This window comes from Buteo buteo, chromosome 21 (genome assembly GCF_964188355.1).
Source record: "Buteo buteo chromosome 21, bButBut1.hap1.1, whole genome shotgun sequence".
Taxonomy (NCBI): Eukaryota; Metazoa; Chordata; class Aves; order Accipitriformes; family Accipitridae; genus Buteo; species Buteo buteo.
In genome coordinates, this window is record NC_134191.1 from 3,898,047 (window position 1) to 3,923,608 (window position 25,562).

Here is a 25,562-nt window from a genome sequence, read left to right on the forward strand (position 1 = left end):
GCTTGTTAAAGCAGGTCCTATTTACCTATATTCCCCAAAGATTTCATCTTTTATTGATTGAGCTTCGGGATCTGGATGCAAATCTTCTTTTTCTTTCACTGTACAAATAAAATAAAGCACAGATCTGTATGCTGTGTTCCGCCGTGGATTTTTCTTTTCGCAGGTGCAACGGGAAAACTGCCTTGTGATCACCTCCAGCCTAATCTGGAAGGTAGCAGCTCGCCCTGCACGTCTGGCTGGACACAACCAGCAGGCTTCCATCAAGGCTTTGGGGCCATTCCCTAATTTTTAAGAAAGCTAGCAAGTGTTTATAGAATCATAGTATGGTTTGGATTGGAAGGGACCTTGGAAGGTCATCCAAGTCCAACCCCCCTGCCATGGGCAGGAACATCTTCAACTCAACCAGGTTGCTCGGAGCCCCGTCCAACCTGACCTTGAATGTTTCCAGGGATGGGGCATCTGCCACCTCTCTAGGCAACCAGGTTTAAACTTCAATATTTATACTTCAATCCTTTCTCACTGCTTTGAAAATGACAGAATTACTTTCAGCAAACTATTCTATTGTTAAGCAGTTTGGCTACCCATGGAAGTTACGTCAGTTAGTATGTCCAGTAGCAGTTATCAGGTGGAAAGCGAGCAGGAAGCCCGGCCAAGGGCGGCTCAGAGGTCTAGCTGGTAAGGACCTCGACTCTACATCTGGATTAAATACTGGAAGATTCACCAAGCACTATCAAAGGCCTTAGCCAGATCTCTGACCAGCACGCAGCACTATCTCACCCAGAGAGCACAGCTTCACTTATATTCATTAGAATCCATTCTGCGGATATTTTTCAAAAGCTACAAATCCTAATTGGATGTTTCTGCTTGTGGCTTTGCAGCCTCCAGAGATAAAAGTCTGAAGGATGCTTGTTATTAACACGTGAACATAGCGAAAGGACAATAAATCCATTTACCTGAATATTTTCCTCCTTTATTTCTTCTGACAAAGCAAATAGTTAGCAGCAGTAAGGTGAGCAACGCGATGGCACACATCAGTCCAATAAACCACCCCTGGGTGGAAATTCCATCGTAAATGCCAGCATAGGCTTTGTGAAACAGAAGAGGAGTAAAAGAGAAGAAAATTAATCAGAGGAAAAGGTCATCACCCTACTATAACATGAATACATAACACGTTCTTCACTGGATCCTAACTGAATCAGTCTATCACTACTTACTGTGTTCGACTTAAAGAACTGCAAGACAAAACTATGTCCAGAGCACGACATTTTTAGACTTAAGGGCAATGCGCAGTCTACAAGGCACAGTACAGACATTTTGGAAAGGTAATTCTGAGCGAGTAGTTGACTCAAAGGATTAATGCCAAATAGGAAAGCCGAACAGAGAATTGTTAAGCCTCTCATGCAAAAGCAGTTTTGCGAAAGAAATAGAGTTAAAAGTGCACCTGATACATGCAAACCGCTGGACTGGCACACTTAAAATGGATTATATCACAGCACTACCCTTTCAAAATCGCATAGGAGGGAAAACTGTTTTGTAAAGGTTTGTCATTGTTCCGGGCTATTGTGCATCAAGTAAAGCACAGGACTCAGCCAAGAACCACGGATGCGTTTATGCTCCCATGGGATTCAACTGCAAGGGTCAACTTCAAAATCACAGAACAGAATAATGACTTTGGTACACTTTCACTGCACAACGTAAGATGTAACCTCAACATTTATTTACATTCAAAATAAATCTTTATCACCTTGAAGGGTTTCATGTCTCACCTCTCCCCCTTGTCTCAATTACATCTTCAAAAATGCTATTGTTATCAACCCAATTCTTAGTCACTAGACGAACTGTATATTCAGTTCCAGGCTCAAGTGCCTCAATGGGGTGAAACTTTTGGGTGGGCTTTACTGCTTCTGAAATCTTGCCGATCCCTTTACCTATGGAATGTACATATTCAAGTCATATTAATTAATGGTATTCATTGAACAAAAGGCCTGTGAAATGCACAGTTACAAATAATGTAAATAACACACAAATATGACATACAAGGATTTTTAACATTTGTCATCAGGTAATCTGATTTTCAAAAGCAGGCAGTAAAGTAAAAAACATTCCCCCTATTTGATTTTTAATATTCCATCAGATAAAATAAACAGCAGACTGAAGTAATCCTGATGTTTATGAAGGGGTTGGTACATTTCCCAGGATGAAAGTTAATATTGATGGGGGATTATGAATCTGCTTTAACTAATGCGTGCTTAAAAAAATTACAACTTGAAAATGGGCTTGCTTTGTATAGATAATCTGGGGTTTGATGCTTCTCCCATTGAACTGAAGTCAGCAGGGAAGAACAGACAGCTTGTTATGTGGAAATGGATTCTTATATGTCTCTCAGAAAAAATTAACATTGGGATTTGTACTCATTTCTCTCCTGACAGTGATTTTCCATGTCCTTTTAAATACCACAATGCCTGCACAAAGCACTGTTTTAGATATAGCTGAAGTTTGCTTTTAAATTGATATTTAGCATTTTAATGTTCCTGATGAGCTTAATATTTGTTTAAGAGGTAGAAGAGAAGTTCCAGTAGCCCTAGTTTTAGAGCCCTTTCACTTGCAAAACGCCTACTCTAATTTCTGTCTGTGTTAAGATTGCAGGGTATTAAAGCTTTTCTAAAACAGCATTTGTGGATCACAGAAAAAAGGACATCTACAGAACTTAGCAATCACTGCCTGAACACGAAAAACCCGTTCGTATGAGCAAATGCAGAACTGCGTGTGACCTGGGGGATGTCTTTAGTCACCCAGTGGGCACAACACGGGAGCGTGCCTGCCCTCGGTGGCAGGAGAGAGATTTTGGCTGCTGCACGTAATAAATACAACTCTTTAATTGTGTTCAGTTGCCTAATTTGCCTGCTTTATGCAAAGTCGTCTAAACTAAGGATTGAGCACACAGTATAATTCGAAAACTACTTGACCAATTAGCACTGGCAGTAAAACAATGCTCGTTAATACTTAAACTAGTAAACAAGCAAAGCAAGAAGCTTTCAGAGATTAAGGCTTAGTTGACAGCTGAAGGAAAAAAAAAAAAAAGATTAAGATGAATCCAAGCACAATCAAAGCAGCAGTTCAAGATAAGTTTTCCACGGCAACTATACATGTATTACAATAAGCAGTTAAATAAGTAGACCATTGGGACCCAGAGAGAGCACATACAGCTGAAATGTTGCTGATACTGAAACACAGCTTATTAGCATAAATTAATCCGTCTATCGGTAGTTTTTGCTAAATGAAGTATGTGAAACTGAGTTCTAATTCTTAATCAAACTGCAAATTAAGCAACAGGATACCACAGGTATATTTTAATTACATGTTCTAAAATCAAGACATCCGAAAAACGTATTTAATGGAAACACTATCCATAAAGTAACAAGAATGAATGTGAACCTTCAACCCGTTGTGTATTAAATGCCGTATAACACTTATGCATGACACGATAACCACATGGTCCAATTTGTACACAACGCAAGTCTCCTTAGGAAGCATTTCTCCTGAATTCCTGGTAAGCAAAATACTTAACCCTGAGCCCAGTGGTAGCCCACCGCTGCGGTCCGTTGTGCATCTTCTTAAACCAACATAACCAGTTCATATCTATCTCCTATTTATTTCCAGCTCGTGCCAGCCTCTTCTTTTTGAACGGACAGCTCTTTACAAAAGCAGAAAGGGGGAACTGATATGGCTGAAAAACAACGCTTTTCTGCCAGGTTATTGCTCAGCTGTACCAGCCCCTCCGGCCCCACAGCGAGCAGCGCGGGGCTGGGACGTGCGTCCTGGACCGAGGGTTTGAGCCCAACCTGACCTGGGACTGGGGATTTACCACTGGCTCTCCAGGCTGTTTAACATCACCTATCCCAAAACACTAAACAAATTTTTTTTCTTTAAAGCTCGGTACAGGTGTCCAGTGATGGGTGATTATGAGGTTTCTTTCCACGCGATTTCTTTCTGGTCTGTGTTACACACTCAATATAGTATCTACAGAGGAGAAAGCATTGCTAAGTGGGGCAAGTTTGGTGGTTGGAATAGAAAAAGCAGTGTAGCATCCTGAAAAATAAAAGCAAAGATATACAGATAAGGAAAAGCTCAACAGACTGGAAGGTCAGTGAGCTGCAGAAATTAGCTTCAGAAAATTGAAAGCAGTTGGGTTAGGTTTTTAATCTACAATAAGGGAGAAGAAGCATTAGTAATAAAGGCATATCACCAGCACTTCTCATCTTCCCCCACTATTTATCAGCCATACCATGGGACTCGCATGAACATTAAACACTGAACTGCAATTTTACAATATTCCTACCGGGCTTCAAGATTTATGAGAACAACAGAACACACATTTTTTATAGAAGCTTATGGTATAAAGGGAAAAACAACATAACCTGCCCCCAAAGACTTACAAGAGTGCTAGTTCTCCAAAAGTTAGCACATCTGTTATAAAACATGCTTATATAAAAAAGCTGGCAGTCTAATAGCTAAATACTAATTGTGGGCAACATCTTAATTTACAGCCATACCTGTCTAAATACATCTGCTCCAATAAATGGAAAGTTGAACTTTCATTAATTTTCCCCTACTGCTTGGCTATTAAAAGTGTATAAATATGCATCACAAGTATCCTTCACCTTCTGGGCTTTTTTAGTGCAGGACGTAATTCGTGCTTAATTGGGAATAGTTTAAGCTATGAAGATTAGTAAGCCTGTTGTATGTAAACTCTATTGAGAAGAATTTATAGGTGAGTTAGTGATCATCTATTTGTACTGATTGTCATTTGTATGAGAAATCTGAGCTCGGACAAGATGACAGGTTATAGTTTACGTCATCTCTTGCTGCCTCTTCTAAGCTCTCTGTGTTGGCTACACTGGGGCAGGCTGGTAGAAGAGGAAAAAGCAAAAAAAATAGCAAAGATGAACCGTTAATCACAAATCTGCTTCAAGTACTCCAAGGCTGATATATTTAGCATATTATATTTAACATGCCTATTTTTCTTGCTCAGAATGATAGGGGTCTGAAACAGCGATATATCACATATTCCTTTTCCCGGTCCAGCCTGTGTGCAGCACGGGGGCTGGCAGAACGGTTCGTTGCCCATCATTAGCAACAGGGTTTGATGGGCTATGGGTCCCCCGGCCAAAGACAAAGCAGCAGAATGGAGTGGCATAAATGACAGAAAAAGAACTTTTTCATCAAGATTTCATCAGATTCTTTTGATTGTGAGCAAACAGGGCATATTTGGAGGGGGGGGAGGTGCTGGTAATGATGCAGTGGTTACATATGGCTAAGGCAGCTGTATTTTTCCTTTTTCACTGTGCCTGTGGCAAAAGAGAACTAAACCCATATATTTTGTAACAAATGGTTAGTCTCCTCATCTTATGGCATGTCATGAAGGTTAGTACCCTCTGGCTAAGATTTTCAAAAAGCCTGTGGGAGTTATGTGCCAATTGCCATTGAAGTATAATGAAACTGGTGAACTTCTGTTCTCTGGCTTCTCTGGAAAATAAAACTACAGTTGTACGGCTTCCTCTGGATGAATTTTTCATTAAGGCTTGAATTTCTGGACACACAGTAATCATTCTCAACATGTAATACGTGTTTAGTAATCCTCAAGAAACACTGGTAACTAGATGAAAAGAGGCTTTGTGTTAAAAAAGGACTGCTATATTAAATTAAGTTTTTTCACTTATGTGAGAACATTATTTTGTGTTACATTTCTGAGGTTAATGATCATTGGGAAATTGACATTTTCAAGGGGAAAATTAATTAGTTTGTAGGTCATTTAAGAAATATTGCCTGAAAAGGAAAAATTAGAGCTAAAACTCATTCTCTAAAGGCAGCATACCTTCTTCTGTGGAATGAAACCAAGATGAAGCCACAAAAATTAAGCTATTATTTATTTTGTAGTACAATGCCAATATACTTTTGCCCAGGTTTTTCACGGTTGTCCACAGTATTTTGTCAACAACAGATAAAAAATCTTTAGTTGTCGATCGGCGTTTCATACCTGTGTTATTTTGGCTATGTTTAAGATCTTTCATAAGAAAGAGGCCTTTCATTTCATTGACTTTGTATTAGCTGCCAGTGGCAGTGGTGTTGGGTCACGCAGCAAAGATTCTATAAACAAAAGGTTTCATATCGCCTACTGGTATTTCTCACTAATTCCAGTGGGCCTGCGTTTAATCTTAGAGACAAATATTAAAGTGTGGTTTTCCTGTTAAGCAATTATATAGCACCAGCCCTTTCCGAGAGAGGCAGTGCTGCAGAGCAGAGCAGAGAGCTCGGTCTCCACCGCTGCCAGACAAGCACAGAGAGTGGCACTGCTCCACCGGAGAATGAAGAAATCCAGATGTGAGCGTGCGAGGGTCTTTTCCTATCAGTATCTGCTCATTGACCTTTTGGTAAAGTGTCGCTAACTCAAAGCAATGTGTTACTCCTGACAAAAATCTGAATCTGAACGGTTCATTCACAGAGGAAGATGTTGCAGTTGTAGAGAAAGTGTATGATCTCCCCATTTATCTATCCAGAGAGTTATATTCATTTAATTGAGAGAAACTTTTTTTACTAAATTCAGTCATTCATGCCACTGCAAACGCATCTTCAGGAAATGGGTTGCACATAAATTGCAGGCTGGCAAAATTATCATTTAAAGCACAACAATTTTCCCTACACAGAGTTGGTTTTAGTGGTGATACATGCATACTCGTATATGTACATATTAAAAAAAAGAGAATGACTTTTCTTTCTGATTCCAGACTATAGTAGCAGGGAGAACTGCAAATAAATGAAAGCAATAGCAGTGATGCAGATTGAGTATATCAATGATTAAACGTGAATGAATCCATAGCTTCCACCTTAACATCTCCACTTTCCTGGCAGAACGTATTGTGAAATTCTGAAATACCCATGGCACAGCCTGCAAAGGCTATATTACAGCCGTGGAAGCTATTCAAAGTCTTCAAATGAACAATGAGAGTTTTATGTTTTCATTACTAAAACCAGAACATAGTGGATATAGAATCACTGAATCAAAACCCAAAGAAAGTTGGAGCGCTCTATCACGGAGTTTCATTTCAGGGGGCACCACGTTTTATATCTGTCATTTATGTGGGTCATTTTAAATTACAAACTTTGACTTTCAAAATCACTCCCTTTCTTCAAAAAGAGAGATTGTTTTAATTTTGAGCAATTGTCTTGCTTTCTATACCACAGCTTAAAACCCCAAGAAGGTCACTGAAGAGAGTGATTTTTTTCCAGCCTATCATGTTTAGTTGAAAAATATCCAAACAATTTAGCCAGCAAATAATGACACAAAACTCTAGCGGCATCTCAGTGACAGATGCAGTGTCCTAATTTGGGCTGGCTTGAGAACCAGCAAGGAGCACACATTAATCGCAGAACTGGACCCTTGCGGCTTTTATTAATTATACTACTCTAGTCTACAAGCATTTCACAAGTTGTTGCCTCTGCTGAAACAAAATCTTAGGAAAGAAGAGAATGAGAACAAAATGAATGGCAACATTATCATCCATTTAAGCATATCAGGCAGGGAAGCATTTCAAAAAACCTGACAAGGTTATTCAAAGAAGTTACAGACTTTCAAGTGGCCAAAACACATTATTCTCCCTGCCCAATGAAGGCCAGAAAAGGTAACTAATGAGGTGATATTGTGTATTTTTTAGCTCAGGGAAAGAAAAAAATAAAGGATCTTTTACTTTCCTTAATGAAGAATAAATTTTAAACCCTGCTGATAGATTCGTAGTTACTACTACGTGAGTACCTGTATATTACAGTGAGACTGGAGGCTACAAGGCAGTTGAGAAGGAGTTTCCCTACTTGAGAAAGCGGATGATAGTTCATGGCTGGATCCTGAACTGGGACATGATGAGTTTAAAATACTTTTTACTTGTTTTACCAGTAACTGAAGAGATTCTGCAACTTAGAAGTCCAATAGGATGTTGTGCAACAAGGACCATTTTTCTCTTTTATATCAACATTGTTCCAGACTGTTATCATTGCTAAAAATGATGAAGCCAGGACTCTTTTGCTTATCACATTCTCTTTCTCCTTCCCTGTGGTAAGTGCACAGCAATGGTTTCTGATTAATAGCAAGGACTTGTTCCTCAGTATTGTGGAGTTTTCAGACTTGCTGAGCACAGTACATTTTATTTCATTTCAGCTGAATGTGAAAGATGAGCTACCATATAGTGCTTGCAATTTTCCTTTAAATCACTGAACATCGCTGAACATCAGTGGTTTAGGATAGGGTATAAGTGGCACACAAATGCTCACTTCCAGTCTCTGATAAAATAATAATAAAATAATGGATCAAATGCACTGCAGTCAACTTTATGTTCATCTGGATTTTCCGTGTCAAATACCTGCCCCTAATGTTTCTGGCAGTCCCGCGTCTTCATGCAAGGACAAAATTTATTTTTATAATATTACTGAGGACAGATTATCTAGATCTTCAATTTTTTTCTTCGTGACTAAATGCAATTCACTTATGCTAGTACGGCTTAAAGAGTTGATGGGTGGGAATAGAAACAGTGCTGTACAGCAAAATGAAACAGATAAGCTCTACTTTTCTGAAGAGCTGCATGGCTACATTAAAAAGTTCATTGATTGTTCTCATGGAAAGAAAAACAAATTTATTTCTTCTAATTACAAAGGAAATGTCAAGCCTGGAATATCCTCAATAGATTTTTCCATTATTGTTAGAGCTTCTCCGCATAAAAACATATTGCCTATTAACTTACTCCCTTGAGCCATCGTTAGTCCTTCTTCTGTGACCGGCTTCCCACAGCCTTTGACTGTACAAGCCTTCACATAGAATTTGTACTTGGTACTGGAGCTGAGACCTGAAAGCCTCCAGCTGAGCGTGGAGCGGTTGGTTACGCTGACATCGTTCAGAGGTCCGATTTCATGCGTTTCGTTTACTGAAAGGGAAAAGGCAGTTGAGTCAGATCCAGCAGCTAAAGGCTACGAACATGAAACGTGTCATGAAGGCTCCTGCAAGGGAGGCACTCTGCAGTAAGTAGGAAGGATGAAGCCTGAATAAACGTATCTCACCTCCCTGCCAAGTATTTAAATGGGATTTATCTCGTCCATGTCAATCTCCCAATTACTCAGTGAGCTATTACTGTTCTTAAAAAGCTCTCTGATTCTAGATATGCATGTACTGAGTGGGAGGTAAAAATTACTGTCTCCTAGATCATTAAATATATATAAATTGCTTCTTGCTTTGCTTCCAAACATCTGCAAACTTTTGCAAGCAAGTTAACGGATGGTTGTCCTGCTTTGCTCCCCTCTGCCTTGCTTGGCAGAGCTGGCAGCTGAAGGAGGGGTTGTCACTCACAAACCACCTAAATAGATAGATCCACTCTCTGCCCATAGGCACCAAAACCAAAGGGAAGATTCAGCCTCCAGCCCCTGATTGCAAAGGCAACCGGGCAGTTCTGTTATCAGCAGCGTGTCCTGGTTTCAGCTGGGATAGAGTTAACTTTCTTCCTGATAGCTGGTACAGTTTTGGGTTCAGTATGAGAAGAATGTTGATAACACACGGATGTTTTCGGTTGTTGCTGAGTAGTGTTTATACCAAGTCAAGGATTTTTCAGCTTCTCATGCCCAGGCAGCAAGAAGGCTGGAGGGGCACAAGAAGTTGGGAGGGGACACAGCCAGGGCAGCAGACCCCAACTGGCCAAAGGGGTATTCCATACCATGTGACATCATGCCCAGTATGTAAACTGGGGCAGGAGTTGGCCTGGGAGGGATCGCTGCTTGGGAACTGACTGGGCATTGGTCGGCAAGTGGTGAGCAATTGCATTGTGCATCACTTGTTTTGTATATTCCAATCCTTTTATTAGTATTGTCATTTTATTGTTATTGTTATCATTATTAGTTTCTTCCTTTCTGTTCCATTAAACTGTTCTTATCTCAACCCACGAGTTTTACCTTTTTCCTCCTGATTCTCTCCCCCATCCCACTGGGTGGGGGGAAGTGAGCGGTGCTTAGTTGCTGGCTGGGGTTAAACCAGGACACAGATAAGTGAAAATTACATGGGGTGTTTTTTGTAAATAGGGCACAGTCTAATCCTGTTCTATTCTCAAAGAACATATAAAATACCCTGAACTGTCACCACGCCTCATAGCTGATGGTGTGGTAGTCTGGGACCAATACTGGATCTTGCCTGAGGTCATCTGCTCGAAGTGTCTTCCCAGCTACTCAGTTCTTTCACAGACAAGAAAGAAAGAAATACCCCTGGTATTTAGTTGTTTCTCAGTGTGATTACCCAATAACATGACTCAGGTGGTAGTTGTCTGCATTTCTGCTGAGGCATTCTACAGGGAGGAGGTGCTTACTGACATAATGTGGAGATCTGAACAAATGTGGCTGAAGTTCTCTCATTACAAATTATTTTGCATTGGATGACTTTCACTTCAGTAAAATGCACCTACAATTTATGGGTCTTCTTAACCACTACGTTAGGTATAATTTGCAAATATGAAATAATTGAATTAGTCTATAAATGTGGAATAGGGCCTGGCAGCAATGTGAGCTTACATCAGAAAAGTGTATGGAAAACTTTTTGCTCTGGAAGATGACTTTAGCCTGCCCTCTAGCAGGCTGTGCACACATCGCAGATCAAAACACACTGTTCTGACGCTGTGGTTGTTACAGGGATCTCAGAAACAGCCCTTCTCATCAGCCTCTGTTTTAAAGAACTGCACATATAAACCCTTTTTTTTGTTTTGTTTTTCTTTTTTTCTTTTTAGCTAATAATGCTTAAATTCTAAAATCGAAGTAAAACAAGCACATACTTATCTGGTATTGCAAAATGTAGCCAGTCAGGTGGCCATTTGCTTTCTTGGGAAGTCCCCACGACAGAGTGACCGAGTCCTTGTCAAAGTTCAGGATCCTTAGAAAACGTGGTTGTTCAGGGACTGCAAGATACAGGGATTAGCTTTTAGAGAAGAAGATTGAACAGGTCTGTCTCGACACATACTTGTTAAATGAGGATATAGTTTAGCTCAATACCTACAGTTCCCATTTCTAGTGAAGAGTTTTATGAATAATGGAGATTTTACAATCACTTTAAATAAGGAAATCAACTCACCTTGTTACATGGACAATTTCTATTTATGTCCCTCCACCCCATATTCTCATTTTGTCTTACCTCCTTCTGGAGTTTCAAACACAACGGGGGAGCTTTCTGGGCCATCTCCCTTGGCGTTGTAAGCCAAAACTGTTAAGCGGAATTCACTGAAGGGCTCTAGACCAGGAATCATCCCATAGTTTCTGTCTCCTACAAATGTTAGGAAGTGTTTCTCTGGGTGATGCCTCTTTCCATCCAGCATGCTTTTTGTTTTCCACCAACTGACCTGCATCGAGATTGGTATTTCTATAGCAAATTATGTTGTGTGGGGCTGAACGCGATATTGATTTCTCTCATCTTCCCAGAAATGGGAGATTGCAATCTATCCTTGATCTGGGATTCATTTAGTAGTTTATTCAACTATATACAAATATTTAAAGAGAAATTTGTAACCTTATAGCCTCTTAAATGTCCACGAACTCTGTCCCTTGGTATTCCAAACCAGAAGACTTTGACCAGCGTGCTGTTCACAATATCCACCGATACGCCGGAAGGAGCAGCATCTGGAACTGTAAAAACAAAAGTGCTGCATATTAAAGATACTTACAAAGTCTCAGTTTCATGCCGTTCACAGCTACAGGGCTTGGCTTTCCAGCTCAAGCTGTGGCAGTTCATGCAGTCTTACTGCAGGCAAGAAAAAAGCCATTCCACCTGCATCCAGTGGGTGAAATGGGCCAATAAACATTATTTTGCCATATCAGGGCTTTCTGCTGAGGGCTGGAATACAGGTGCACTGGGACATATGAATTTCTACATCAGTATTTATGATTTCCTGTTTCAAGTAATGCTTACAGCAGTGAGAAGAATAAAAAAAAAAGATTAGCACAGCACTCAAGAAGGCAATCATAAAGTTTTTTTTTTTATAATCAATTTCATTTTACAACTAAGCTCATTAAACAGTAGGATTTTAATCACTACACAATACAGAGAGCTGTTATAGTGCCTGAAAAAAAGAGGCCTTGATCCATTGACAACTGAATTGCAAGGAAGATTTTCCACTGATAGATATAAAATTATATCCATCACAGACACACAAAGAAAATAAACACGCTGCAGGGTTTCTTTTTTTCTGTTCTCACTATTCACCACCGCTTCTGCCATACACTCCACAGGGGAGAGAAGGTGCATGACCAAACCTTCCCGTTGCCCACCTCTGGGTGCGCGGTGGGGATTCTCCCACCCGAACGGCTCCAAGACCCTTCCCAGCGCTGACACCTGATGCGGGTGAAATGCCAGGAAGAACTCGGCAGGTTGTAAACATCCAACTGGTCCATTGAGGGTTGATAACGCAGAACTCGGTGCGCTCACTCAACGAGAGGAGTACTCCGGAGAGCCTACCTCAGGGTTAGTGTCCCTCTGTAAGGCTGGTGACGTCTGTGGTTATCACAGCCACTTTACTGGTGGTCCCATAATACCTACCATGGGTCAGGATACGATCTTCTGCGAGAAGCTGCAGCAAGTGGAGAGATGGGAGCAGCAGCACCTATACTGCTGCTGCTGGGGAAAGAGTCCTGCGGGACAGGGTGGGTTAAATCAAGGACATGGCTGGCTGGTCCTTTTAATAAGCAGCAAAACACATGCTTGTCTTAGTTGGCTAATCCACTGTAGACTTTTCAACTGCCATTCAAACTGTCAGTTCGTCTCATTCTTACGAAAACAACTTAAAGACTTCAGATTCTGCATGGGATGAAAACTGCCTGACTGTAACTAGTAAAATTAATCTGTAGATCTGAAACACGGACCTTTCGCTGGCCCTCCTGGCCCCTCTTTGCCAACAGCTCCCAGCCCCTGCTGCTAAGCATTTGCAAATGCAATAAGCATTTGTATTTGGGATCAGGGAAGCTTGGCACCCCACGCTAGCTGGCCACCATGCTGTTTACTCCCTTGCTGATTTAAATCCTTAATTCCTACAGAAAAGATTCTTTTTTTGTGGTGGTGGTACTGATTAACTGGGTTGCTTCCTAAAGTGAGGCTTGGCATTTCTTTACTGCAGCTGGATACATTTCCAGTCCTCCAAATATCATCTCTAGTCGTGCGGTAAACACCAAAAGGGGCAGGCTGCTGTTCAGAGATGTTGGGGTGGCCTCAGCGGTGACATTATCCAGTGTCCCACGGACACAGCAGGGCTGACACATCCTGCGTGGCATCGGCATTAATTCTATTCGCAGGGCAATCCTCCTGCATGTTCACCTCTCCTAACGGGACATGATTATTAAAGCCCACCATGAAGCTGGAGCTTGAAGAGCATGTGCAAAGGGTGGTATCATATCCAGTTACTGTGATTTCAGAGCAGCCCAGGGCACCTATTTTGTGAAAATAGGTGACAAGGGGAGAAAGCCTCTTTGATCTGGTCTGGAGGATGCACTGTGGGCCAAGCAGAGTCCAAAATCAGACATGGGCAAGTGCTAAGATCCGGGGAGGGGGCTTGGAGCAGGAGTAGATCCAAAGCAAAGCCTTACAGTGGAGGAAGACCTCACTTCTGACAGCGTTAAAGAGCTGAATCAAGCCCCAGACAAGCTAAAGATTTTTTTTTTCCCCACGAAGCACACCACCATGACTGCTACACTTCATAGACTTCTTATGGACTGTGGCCGTCAAACAAGTATCCAGATAAAGCCAGCAACTGAGGTTAATGAAAGCACAAGTGACCTTTTCAAAAAAACCCTCAAATTCCAGCAAGTTGGCATCCACGGCACCCAGCATCAGTCGTATCTGCATCTCATGTAGCCCATCAGGCCAAGCACTGGCATTTCAGCAGTTCTGGCCACGGGCTGCCTAATCCATCACTCCGCATCCGATCGTTTTTCATCGCAATAATTCCCCACGCAGCGTATTTTTACACGGAGGTTTCTGCTACTTACCGTCCTCTCCTGAATATCCGATGGTAACGTTTGGTTCAGGACCAGATCCTAAATTATTTACCGCTTGGACTTTGATCTCGTAAGGCACAAAGGTGGGAGTATTTCGCAGGGTCAGTGAGTGCTTCTTCACCATCTCCTCGTTCCAGTCCGCCTCGACTCCCCGCTGCCGCCAGCTGACTTTGTACTCCAGCCCCGGCCCGTTCCTCTCCACAGGTTTCAATGGCTGCAGAAGAAGTTAAAAGAGATCTTGTCTGCCTTTGTTGCAGTAATCATGAAACAGCAGCTGAGGGGAGGGGGGAATAATTTTGGAGGGCATGTTACAACATTGGGAGTGAAAAGGGGGAAAAAATTAAGGTTTAGCTTTTCAGTGTCATGTTAATTTTGAGACTACTGGAAGAAAAAGGTCATGACTTCAAGAGAAAGGTGGGTGAAAGGCAGAGAAACAGCTGGATTAAAAACAGATTAATTGCTAGTAGACGTATTTCTGCATACTACATACATCAGGTTTTGTTTTGCCACAGGTTTTCTTTGTTTTCTTGTGTGATGTAAAACCGCATGCCTTTTAGCACAACTAAATGCATATTTTGGCATAAGGCTGTGTGTGCTTTTTAGTATGGCTAAAATCTGCGTTTTACCTTAGAATTTTATGTAGCACAGCAAGTTGGGTCATTAAAATTTAGATTTGTTCTAAGTATGCACCAAATGCTTGAAACTATGCCTGGACATTTAATGTGCAACTGCTGTGCTACTCTTTCTTTCTGATCAGCTAAAGAATTCATCACAACATGGTTCCCATCTAATTAACATTAATTTATAAAATATTAGAAGACGTAAAGCAATGGCTTATCATGAGACATTCTCCAGATGAGTTTATTTCTCTGAAAATGTACTTCTTAAATTAATAAAGTTAACTGGTTACCTGTACTACTAAAAATGATGAAGGTTATTTCAGTCCACTGAAACAGCTGTGGGTATTTCCCACCACATAGCCTACTTTTCATAATATTTAAATTATCTGTTGTACATATTAAATATATAATAACTGATAGGTATCCAAACTGCACACAGAGGTCTGAAAGGAAACAGCATCGACTTGCAAGTGCCAGCAGAAAGCGATGCCCCATTGATGCTCCTCATGCACGGGGGGACCTAGGACTGGTGGGATCTGCAAAAATTCCCACTTATCTGCTCTGAGCGTATGAGGACCTTTGGGATGACTGCGGTGAAGGAGCCGGTAGACTGGGCAGCTTTCTAACAGGCACTGCTGGGAGAATCACCTCCATGGCAAAGGTCCCAGGGAATGGGATTTGCAAGAGAAGCTGAAGAAGTAAAAAATTCCTACTAAAAAATAACTTCTTGTTTTGAGTTAAATTGCAGCACTGCTTGACTTATTTTGATCTCCCTTAATGCTGCAAATCCTTGGCTGAAAAGCTAGTTGCTAATGCTCATCTGGTCTCTTAATCCAAAGTAGGCAGATTAACATCATTTTGCAGCCTTTGTCTGCCAGAAATAGCATGTTCAGTGCCTAGCATTTCCTCTGAAAAGCATATAGGAAACACCATAAATAAATGAATATCCTGTTTACAACATTTAAATGATTCAACAAGATTTAACAAAGCCTGTCCATCCCATTCTCTCCCTTCAGTCTCAGTTTTCACTTCTACTTTTGCCCTGTCTGAGCAGTGGATTACAGGCTTCCCGGCGAGGAGAAGTGCTCGTTTTCTGTTCAACAAAGCGTTGGTCATAGCAGCATTTCCCAGCCCTGCTGGTTACTACCACCCTGCATTTCTTCTGAGAGGCAGGATGGTCTTCCCTGACCCTGGGCTATGTTGTACAGCAAAAATCCCTGTTCAAGTCCAAGCCAATAGATCTAGAGGGCCATCTCCTTTTGGTGTAATTATAGCCTAAACCATGAATTCACGCTGGGGAAACGTTTATTGTTCTTTGCTGCAAGCGGCAGATTGAGAAGTAAATCTCATGTAAATTGTGTTTAATTCCAGCCACAAAAAAATTATGCTTCCTTCCACAGTTGTTGAAATTTGTGTTAAATGAAGGAATATATATCTCTCTCAGCTGTTGGTACAGAAGCTATAAGCTTAAAAGCCAGGGAATTTGAAGACTGGAAACCATCCTCAAGACTTTTACACAATTCCTTTGACACACATGCTTAGGAGCTTTGACTACACTCCTTTAGTTCTTGATGTAAAAATTCAAGCTCACGTTCTCTTGGCCAAGTGATATGCATCATTTTTAAAGCTCTGGGCTGGAAGGGCAGAAGCTCTGCGTAACCCATCCCCTCCCTGGAGCTGGCTGCTCCCCTGCGGGGCAGGGTAAGACCACAACTATTTTAAGCACTTTCTTGTATGCAAGATGCACAGCAGAAGAGCATAGTCTGGGGAAGTCTCACTGTGCTTTACAAGACTTTCATATTTCTTAATAACCCGCCAAGTTAGATGTAAAAAATTCTCTTTTGAAACAAAATTGAAACTAAGAGAGGAAATCCGGAATGCATTTAAGTCAATAACAACTTTACCTTTGATTTCAGGAGCATCAAGGATCTTACCTATGGAATTTGCTAATATTTCCTAAAATACAGCGGATAGGGGAAGGGGAGATAAAGTCAAGGGATCCGTTATTTCTTTTTTAATGTAATTGTATTAAAACAACATCCTGATAAATTCCATGCTGCTTTAGAAACTGCTGCTTGAAAGGAGAACCTGTTTCCGATATTGTAGCACTGACAGACACGTTTGCCTTACCTCCCATTTCATCACCATTTCATTTGGTTCAGAAGCTTCAACTCGGATGTTTTCTGGGTTCTTGTCTGGAGCTGGAACCACACAGGTGATAAGGTTAGCTCACATATTGCAGGTTTTATTTGCATTTATTATTTAAATGCAAAAAAAGATGCAAAAAACTTTTCTTATTTCTGTATTACTGAGAGTGAAAGACACCTAAACAAAAAACATTCATAAGATTAATTACTTGGATCAGCAAAGCTGCTGTGACCAAAACACATTGTTTATGCAGTTTTGATTCCTAAGTGCCCTTGCTGGTTGGAGCCACCAGCTAACATGAAACTGTGACTTTTGGATTTCAAAGCACCAGATGTAGGGGGATTATGAGGAAGAGATTTCTCTCCCTATGGGGATAGTAAACAGAAGGTGTATCATTAGTGGGACACACAGAGCTGAAAAGCTGAAGAAGGACCTGAAATTGAAGTAAAGGGGAAAAAAACGAAAGAAAAATGCCAAGGAATGCAAATGCCGTGCTGAACAGTTGGCCTCTGAAATGACTTTCAGGGACACAACATTTTCTGTCACAGTGAGAAATGCACTGCGAATGGAGATTTTTGACAAGCTTAGCGCTGCTGAAGGGCTCCCCATAAACCCTGATCTTCTCCAGCAACTGCTTGTCCACAAAGGGCCGCGATGGGCTTTAAAGGTGCAAAATTGGCAGAGCTCTGGAAAGCGGCGTGTCAGACTTACCCTGGTAGGAACCAGCCTGCTAACCACAGCAGCCTAGACCATGCCTTTGGCATCCCTGGGCTGCCACCGAGCAGCGAGAGCAGCACAAGTCCCCCTGATTTCTTTACACCCCTCAGAAGCACAAGAGGACACTGATATTCCCAGCAAAACACTAAAAATATGGATATTCAGAAAACTTGATGGCGGCGTTTACCAGCCGGAGGTGTCGCATAGCGCAGCGATGGTTTGCTAGGCTGGCTCCTTCCGACAGCGTTCACGGATACGACACGAAACTGGTAATTCATATATGGGGCCAGTGACAAAAGGGTTGTGGTGTCATTCCCCGGGGTTCGGGTTAGCTCCTGCCACCTCCCTGGCTCCCACCGGTTTTCTTCAAACTCTATAATCGACTCTGGGGCGGAAAAGAAACAAAACAAAAGAAAAAAAGGCAGAGCCTGTATAAACGGCTTATAAACAGCAAGGATGGAAATGAACTTACAGCAAATTAACTGTCATAGTAAAACCGATTAAGTATGGCTGTGAGCATGGTTTGTTTCTTCTAACAGCCATGACATGCCATAATGCTAAACAGTGCAAGATGATGCTACTAAAATCCTTCATACCATTAATAGGGCTGTTGTGATTGGCCCCAGCTTTCCAAGATAGTCGAACACTTCGGTTTTGATTTTCTGAGAGCTGAAGGTCTTCTGGAGGATCAGGAACATCTGAGAAATAATGAAGAAGTGTCAAGAGCACAGCAAGATACTTCTTTTTGTCTTGGCATTTTCCAAAGGACCGGAACAGCAAGTTCAGTCAAGATGGTGATAAAACGTCCTTTGATTTCAAAATGGACAAAATTAGGAAAGTGGGAATTGCTTTTAAAGATCCTTTTTATTACAGAAAACCAGTCTGAATCTTCTGGTGCTGTTTTCTCCCTTATAAACACAATATCTCTTCTCAAGTTCATTTCCATCTACTCTCGTTACTGTGCTTCCAGCAACAGATTTTTCTTTTCAAATCAACACTAAGATCTATTTAATCATTAATAGATATTGACACTGCTCTTAGCAGAAAGTTATATTAGCATCACTTGGATTTACTCTGGTGCAAACCAGAGCGGTAGAAGGTGACTCAGCTCTGACAGTTATTGAACTTGGCCTTTTAGAGTATGAGTGAAAGGATAACATTCATTATCCCAGCCACGGGGATCTATATTAAAAGGAAACAAGAAAATTAATTACCTGCCAGCTCAACTAATGCTGCCCAGAGAATATATCAGAGTCAGAGTTGGCGGTGGTTGGTATGATAACTGCACTGCACCTCCTGGGGACAAAAGTGGGGCTAGACGAGCCCCGAAAATGGAACTACCCTGTTGGTGTCAGAGCTCGCTTTTCAGGGACGTGGTCTTAACCGGGGCTGAGGTTACCAGCACCACCGAAATGGGCTTCTCCCCTTCACGGTCCTGGGAGACGGCAAGGGGGGGCACACGTCTGCAACCCGACCTGGTTTCTCAACAGCATCAGGGGCAGAAGAGGTGATCTGTGGCATGGCTCGGTTGCCAAATTGCCTGTAGTGGAATGAACACTTTCAAATTTAGTGTTTTCAGGCTGAGAGTTGCTTATCTTCCTTATGACTTGCTTTCACAATTTGCAGTCTTAGTTTGGTAACTGAAATGTATAGGGCCTGATGTAAAAGAGTAATTTCTCACTGCTGGGGGCTGATGGTAACCCTTCATCCTTCCAAAGTCACACACACACACACACCCCCCCACACACACCTCCCTAAACGTAGGGCTGGCGTTTCAAAATCTAAAAAATGTACAGATCAAGGAAATGAGATTGCACAACTTCGGGTCTTTGACCTCCTCCTGCCCCAGTGTCCCAACTACATTTTTGGCTGACAATGTCGTTTCTTACAGGAAAACCAGCTACCTCAGCCACCAAGTCTGTCTCTGTCATTGTGAAAGAAATTAATTGTGTCTGTACCGAATTTTTTAAATAACAATGTTGAGATTTCTAGTATATCTCAGGTTACATCAAAAAGTTGAAAAGGTTATGCTTGGGTTTGGGGTTTTTGTTTTATGGTTTTTTTTATAATTAAGTATATTATATTAATTTAAAGATGGCAATGGTGTATCTCAAACACTCTCATCCTTCTATCTGTTCATTAATCATAGAACAAATACTTAGAAGAACTCTAACGGAATATTTCTTTTGCTCTTAGTTGCCCATATTTTGATGTCTCCATCTGTGCCATATTTAGTTCTTTAGTCATCTCACAAGCCTTTGATTTCAAAAGAAGCCTGAATTTTTCATTTGGAAAATAACGGATATTGTTAATCCACCAAGACCTTCCTTATATACAATAAACAAGGGGAAAAGAGCACAAGACTGTTTTTCCTCTTCTGCAAATCACCTTTTTAAAAGGGAATAAAGTGCTTCATGAAATTTTCATAAGTAATGTAACAAATAGTCTACAAACATTTTGAATTATACAGCACTAAAGAACACAGTACCATAAATAATGTGCATAGCATTTTCTTAATTTACTATTTACTGAAAAATACCATTCATCTAAAGTGTGAAAACATCTTGAAGGTCAGATTGTCTTAGCTTATGTTGCTGTGATGGGTTGACTCTGGCTGGACGCCAGGTGCCCACCAAAGCCGTTCTATCACTCCCCCATCCTCAGCTGGACAGGGGAGAGAAAAATATAACAAAAACTTGCGAGTCGAGATAAGGACAGGAGAGATCATTCACTAATTACCGTCACGGGCAAAACAGACTCAGCTTAGGGAAAATTAACTCAATTTATTACAAATCAGCCAGAGTAAGGTAATGAGAAATAAAACGAAATCTCAGAACACCTTCCCACCACCCCTCCCTTCTTCCCGGGCACAACTTCACTCCCGGATTTCTCCACCAAACCCCCCCAGCGGCACAAGGGGGACAGGGATGGGGTTTACGGTCATCACACGTTATTTTCTGCCGCTTCACCTCCTCAGGGTGAGGGCTGATCACGCTCTTCCCCCGCCCCAGCGTGGGGTCCCACCCACGGGGTCAGTCCTCCACGAACTTCTCCAACGTGGGCCATTCCCACGGGCTGCAGCTCTTCACGAACTGCTCCAGCGTGGGTCCTTTCCACGGTGTGCAGTCCTTCAGGAGCACACTGCTCCAGCGCGGGTCCCCCACGGGGTCACAAGTCCTGCCAGAAAACCTGCTCCACGGGCTCCTCTCTCCGCAGATCCGCAGGTCCTGCCAGGAACCTGCTCCAGCGCGGGGTTCCCACGGGGTCACAGCCTCCTTCGGGAACCCACCTGCTCCGGCGTGGGGTCCTCCCCGGGCTGCAGGTGGAGATCTGCTCCACTGTGGACCTCCCTGGACTGCAGGGGGACAGCCTGCCTCACCAGGGTCTTCCCCACGGGCTGCAGGGGAACCTTCGCTCCGGCGCCTGGAGCATCTCCTCCCCCTCCTTCTTCACTGACCTCGGTGTCCGCAGGCTTGTTTCTCTTACATGTTCTCACTCCTCTCTCCAGCGGCTGTTTCTCACTCTCCCAACTTTTTTCCTTCTTAAAAGTGTTATCACAGAGGCGTTACCACTATCACTGATTGGCTCGGCCTTGGCCGGCGGCGGGTCCGTCTCAGAGCCGACTGGTGTGGGCTCGCTCTCTCTCGAACACAGGGGAAGCTTCCAGCAGCTTCTTACAGAAGCCACCCCTGTAACCCCCCTCGCTACCAAAACCTTGCCACATAAAACCAATACAGTTGCAATCACTGCCATAAATAAATAAAGATGTAAAATGAAGCAAAATGTAATGAAATTAAAATGATGCAAAACTGTCAGTAAAAATAGCATCTTAGCTATTGGTTGACACCCTTAGGTACATGCGCAAAGGATTGTACGTCACTCCACAAGTTCCTCCCCTTAGTTTCAAGTGGTCTTTCAGGAAGGGAGCTGTAAGGATGCTCACGTGAGGTCAAGCTTCCCACTCTGTGGGTCAAGGTTTTTCTCTGCTGTGAACTTGCTGTTTGCCACTGGACAATAATTCATGCTCAGGTTTGCAGAGATAATTAATCCTTTGAGGTGCTTAACTTTCACTGATCGCCAGAGGACTTGGGCATCTAAATACCAGCCTTATGTCTTTCTTCTTCAAAATATAGTCCAAGTGGGTGGTAATTCATTGCAAATCTCTAGTGAAGTGGGGTGAAGGACTGACCAAGGACTTCAAAGCAGAAGCAGACCCATTCTTAATATGCTATTACGCCTTCCAGTCTGGGCAAGCTCCTACAGCCACTGTGGGTGACTCCTGAACTGAGAAAAATGGTTGCCTCATCTTAGGTATAACAAAGATTAAATATAAATGAAAAGTTTGCGTCAGCATCCCCATTCCAGGAGATTCAAGGGTAGCACAGCTGAGGTTAACAAGTGAGAGGTACATTGCACGTCTATGAAATTGGGTTATTGTGGCTCTGTAACCGAATTGGGCAAAAGAAGCCAATAAGCAAAAGTGCTGCAGTGGCATTACGTACTGCATGGAGCTGTTTACACACGAGGAAAATATTCTCTTACCAAGAACAATTAACTGCGATTCAGCTGTGACTCTGTCCAGAGAAGTGCTAGCCACACACATGTAAACTCCTTGATCCTCCAGTGTCACGCTTGATATGAACAGTGTATCCCTGTCCAGAATTATCCTATGGGGCAAAAAAAGGGATACATACAAATAAGGAAGAGAAAAATCTGTAAGATAAGCATATGACAGACAGACACCAAAAAACTGTTCATAAAAAAACTTGGTAACAGGACATTTTGAATAACATAATTGCACGTTAGGTCTACTACTTTAAAACATAATTGTAGTTGTATTGTACACTGCGCTGTAGACTATTATTTGTATTTTGCAGCAATTTAGCCTCCATGGCTGGAAGTTGGCATGTCTCTCTTGGTCTGAAAAGAGCCACATTGATATGCATCGGCTGAGTGTCTGGAACATAGGATTTTGGCACATCATTAATGAGGCAAATACATGGGCTTTCTGTCTGAATTTTTGAAAGGGTTGAGCAAAACCAAGCATTCCCAACCCACTTGTGTAAAGTCCAATGCACCAGGGGAAGCTGGCGTTAACCCAGGCACATGGGCTCTCTTGCAGACATGGCATTTGCTTGGCGCTATCTCCCCACACTACGTGCCCTCAGCAGGATCTTCAACCTCTCCAGCACTGCAGTGTTTGGGAAACCATCTCTCTTCTGTGGTAATTAATAAAGACATCTAATTGCCCACTGTGGAACCCTTCATATGGAATAAAGGCTGAGCTCCATCCCCTCAAGGTCAATGGAAACACAAGAGTAAGGCAAAATTCAGCCTGCACTTGTAAGTCCTAAACTCACATGCAGGAAAAACTCATTGCTTTTAATGTGTATGATTTTAGGCAGAATCCCAGAGACCTGTTTTCCATTCACTTCAACATTACGAGGACTTTGCTTCGGCTGAACAGGTAGAAAACACAGGAAAATACTGGTTCCACTGAAGTGGAGAAACAAAACCCCAGTTGAGTGCACTGGGGCTAGGGTTGTATTTTGGGGTTAAACCAACATTTATGCAATATTCTGCTGTGATGGTGAGAGAGTTAATCAAATGCAAAATAATTTGCCAGCCATGGTTCAGAACTCATACAGATGCACTTGTATTTATATTTATATGTGTATAAAATGCAGATCTATTCACATATCACGTGAAGAATTCTTGCAGACATAAATTTGCATTTCAAGCTATTAAGTCTCATGTTTATTGAAACTCGTGCTCCAGCACCATATAGCATTATTCAGCTGAGATCAAGAAAACTCTTGTTCCTTCCCTGCTTACCTGCCATCTTCCGTGCTGTTGACTGGCAGCTCATCTCCATCTTTCCTCCAGGATAATTTAAAACTGTGTTTCAAGTGTGAATCATACTCAGACTGACATTTCAATAAAATTGAATGCGATTTCAACACTCGGGGGTTCTTCGGAGTAACAACAAGTTTTGTAGCATCTGATTGATCACAGAAAAACACTTTGATTAGGAGAGAGAGACTATTACATCAAATTTTCACCAAGCACTTCATACATAAAAATCAACCTTAGGAGCAATGATCATGTCCTTTTTGTTATATATACAAACATTTCAAGTGAAGGATAGTTGGTTTTGAAATAGATATTTGCCAGGATTTCATTTTCTATCTCGAAAAAATCTTTTTTAGTTCACTCCAAACCAAAGAGCTCCAGAAAAAAAACCACAAAAATGTCACAGGTGAAAATCCTTGTTAGCAGACTGTCATGAAATGGATGATAAAAAAAAGCCTTGAATATGATTTTTATGTCCAATTGCCATATGAAATAGGCTTTGGCAATGATCCAGGAAAAATTACAAGCTTATTAAAGTCAAGTGAGAAAAAATTATTGCAATCAAGTTTGTTCTTTTAATTGACTCTAATCTGAATGCAGAAACAGATGAATAAGTAAGAAGAAAGCACTTGGCTGAATTTATTTTTACAGTGAAATGTTGCTCTGTGAGAATTTCATTGTACATTTTCATGTTTATTATCACTGTAAAATTTACAAAGCAAAGGGAGTGGGTAGAAATAGAACACAAAAAGAGTGTGCTTTTTTCCTCAAGTTTGTCACAGAAAACCTGCATCTGAAAGTTCTGAGGACTTTGCTAATTGAGTATTTAAGGGTTTTTTAAATTGGCAAGCCCTAAATCCTAAGTAAATTTGTATGCAACCCACTAAATTTAACCTTTGTGAGCAACAGAAGCCGTCCACTGCCATCACAGCCTCCAGGGGAAAACCCCTCCTGCCCAACCATCCACATAAATCCCTTAAAACAGAATTGGAGCACAAGATACGTATCTGAAATTTATAAGTAAACACATTTCAGTGATTTTTTCCCCCCCTCTCTATTTACAAATATTTGTCAAGTTGATAATCAGGCAAAAGCCTAATGCAAAGCCCTTAAACCAGCTGCACCCCTTAACTCATCCTGCTGCAACGTGTTCACCATAGAAGTTAATTTAGTTTGGGATGTACCTTCTGATCACCAGATGGGAAGTAGATTTAGAAAAGGAGGAAGCCCACGGCTGTGGGAGATGCAGGGACCCCGTCTGGCTCAGCGAGGAGCCCACCAACCCACGAGCACAGCGAGGGCTCTGGGCTCCCCAGGGTCAGCCAAGAACCTGCTCTGAGTGTAACAGAGCTGGTGGCAAGGAGGAGGGAAAATCCTTTTAATAACATTAATGGATCTGGGAAGTAAACTGCAAGTTTTTGATGGCTTGTGCAACTTCTGCAAAGGTCAAGAAGATATGAGGATGGAGAAATCACATGGGAAAATGGAGACAATTTCAGGTCTTAGTATACAGAGGATTTACAGCATCACACAATAAATCTGTATCTTGGACTAAATATTTACTAATTACTTATTTACTGAAAGTTTGTAAATAGAAAACCTTAGCAGATGTCAAAGGTCTTTCTGTTTAAGTGAGATACTACCTCTTATATCCAGATTAGCAGTGATCGCTCTTTTTCCAACAGAGTTTGCGGCCCAGCAAGCGTACGATCCTGAGTCTTCTTTCTTTGTTTCTTTGATCTCCAGGGTGCCGTTCTTATTTAACTCATAGCGTAATGTTGAAAGTGGCTCTATGCTATCATCCTTAGTCCTAAAGATGATAATATTTATGGGTTATTTCTAGGGCTGCAGGAACTGTTATTTCATGATTAGCAGATATTGCAGGGGACACAGGAATTTTGAGAGCTGGTCTCAGATCTGCCACTGAGCGACCAAGTCAAGATTAGCGAGGCACTTTACCAACGTGCAGGTAAATCATAAAGGGATATAAGCTTCCTGCAAACCAAAAACCACACTGACAGCGTCTAGCAAGGTCTTTAAACCAGTCTGGCTGAGTCTTTCATCTATAGCTGTCACCTGCAATTTTATTGCACCTGTCAAGTGCCCTGACAATCCTGTGATTTCCAACCACATAGAACCATTTCCAGGTAAATATGCTCTGTAAGTCAT

At 41.8% G+C, this 25,562-nt stretch overlaps 1 protein-coding gene across 7 annotated transcripts in view; it reads right to left on the bottom strand.

The window, feature by feature from the left end:
• CHL1 (cell adhesion molecule L1 like) overlaps positions 1-25,562 on the bottom strand; it is a 141,665-nt gene that overhangs the window by 6,966 nt on the left and 109,137 nt on the right. For 4 of the 7 annotated variants that reach the window (XM_075052663.1, XM_075052661.1, XM_075052660.1 and 1 more), the window contains exons 13-26: positions 25,037-25,203; positions 23,376-23,541; positions 22,083-22,207; positions 18,137-18,238; positions 17,728-17,925; positions 16,806-16,876; positions 14,047-14,269; positions 11,579-11,694; positions 11,207-11,411; positions 10,851-10,973; positions 8,790-8,969; positions 1,767-1,928; positions 954-1,085; positions 26-98 (exon numbers count right to left, since the gene is read on the bottom strand). In XM_075052663.1, the coding sequence (XP_074908764.1) occupies positions 26-98; positions 954-1,085; positions 1,767-1,928; positions 8,790-8,969; positions 10,851-10,973; positions 11,207-11,411; positions 11,579-11,694; positions 14,047-14,269; positions 16,806-16,876; positions 17,728-17,925; positions 18,137-18,238; positions 22,083-22,207; positions 23,376-23,541; positions 25,037-25,203 (2,043 nt within the window). The remainder of the gene's footprint in view (positions 1-25; positions 99-953; positions 1,086-1,766; positions 1,929-8,789; positions 8,970-10,850; positions 10,974-11,206; positions 11,412-11,578; positions 11,695-14,046; positions 14,270-16,805; positions 16,877-17,727; positions 17,926-18,136; positions 18,239-22,082; positions 22,208-23,375; positions 23,542-25,036; positions 25,204-25,562) is intronic. The other 3 variants (XM_075052664.1, XM_075052666.1, XM_075052667.1) reach the window with 3 other exon arrangements.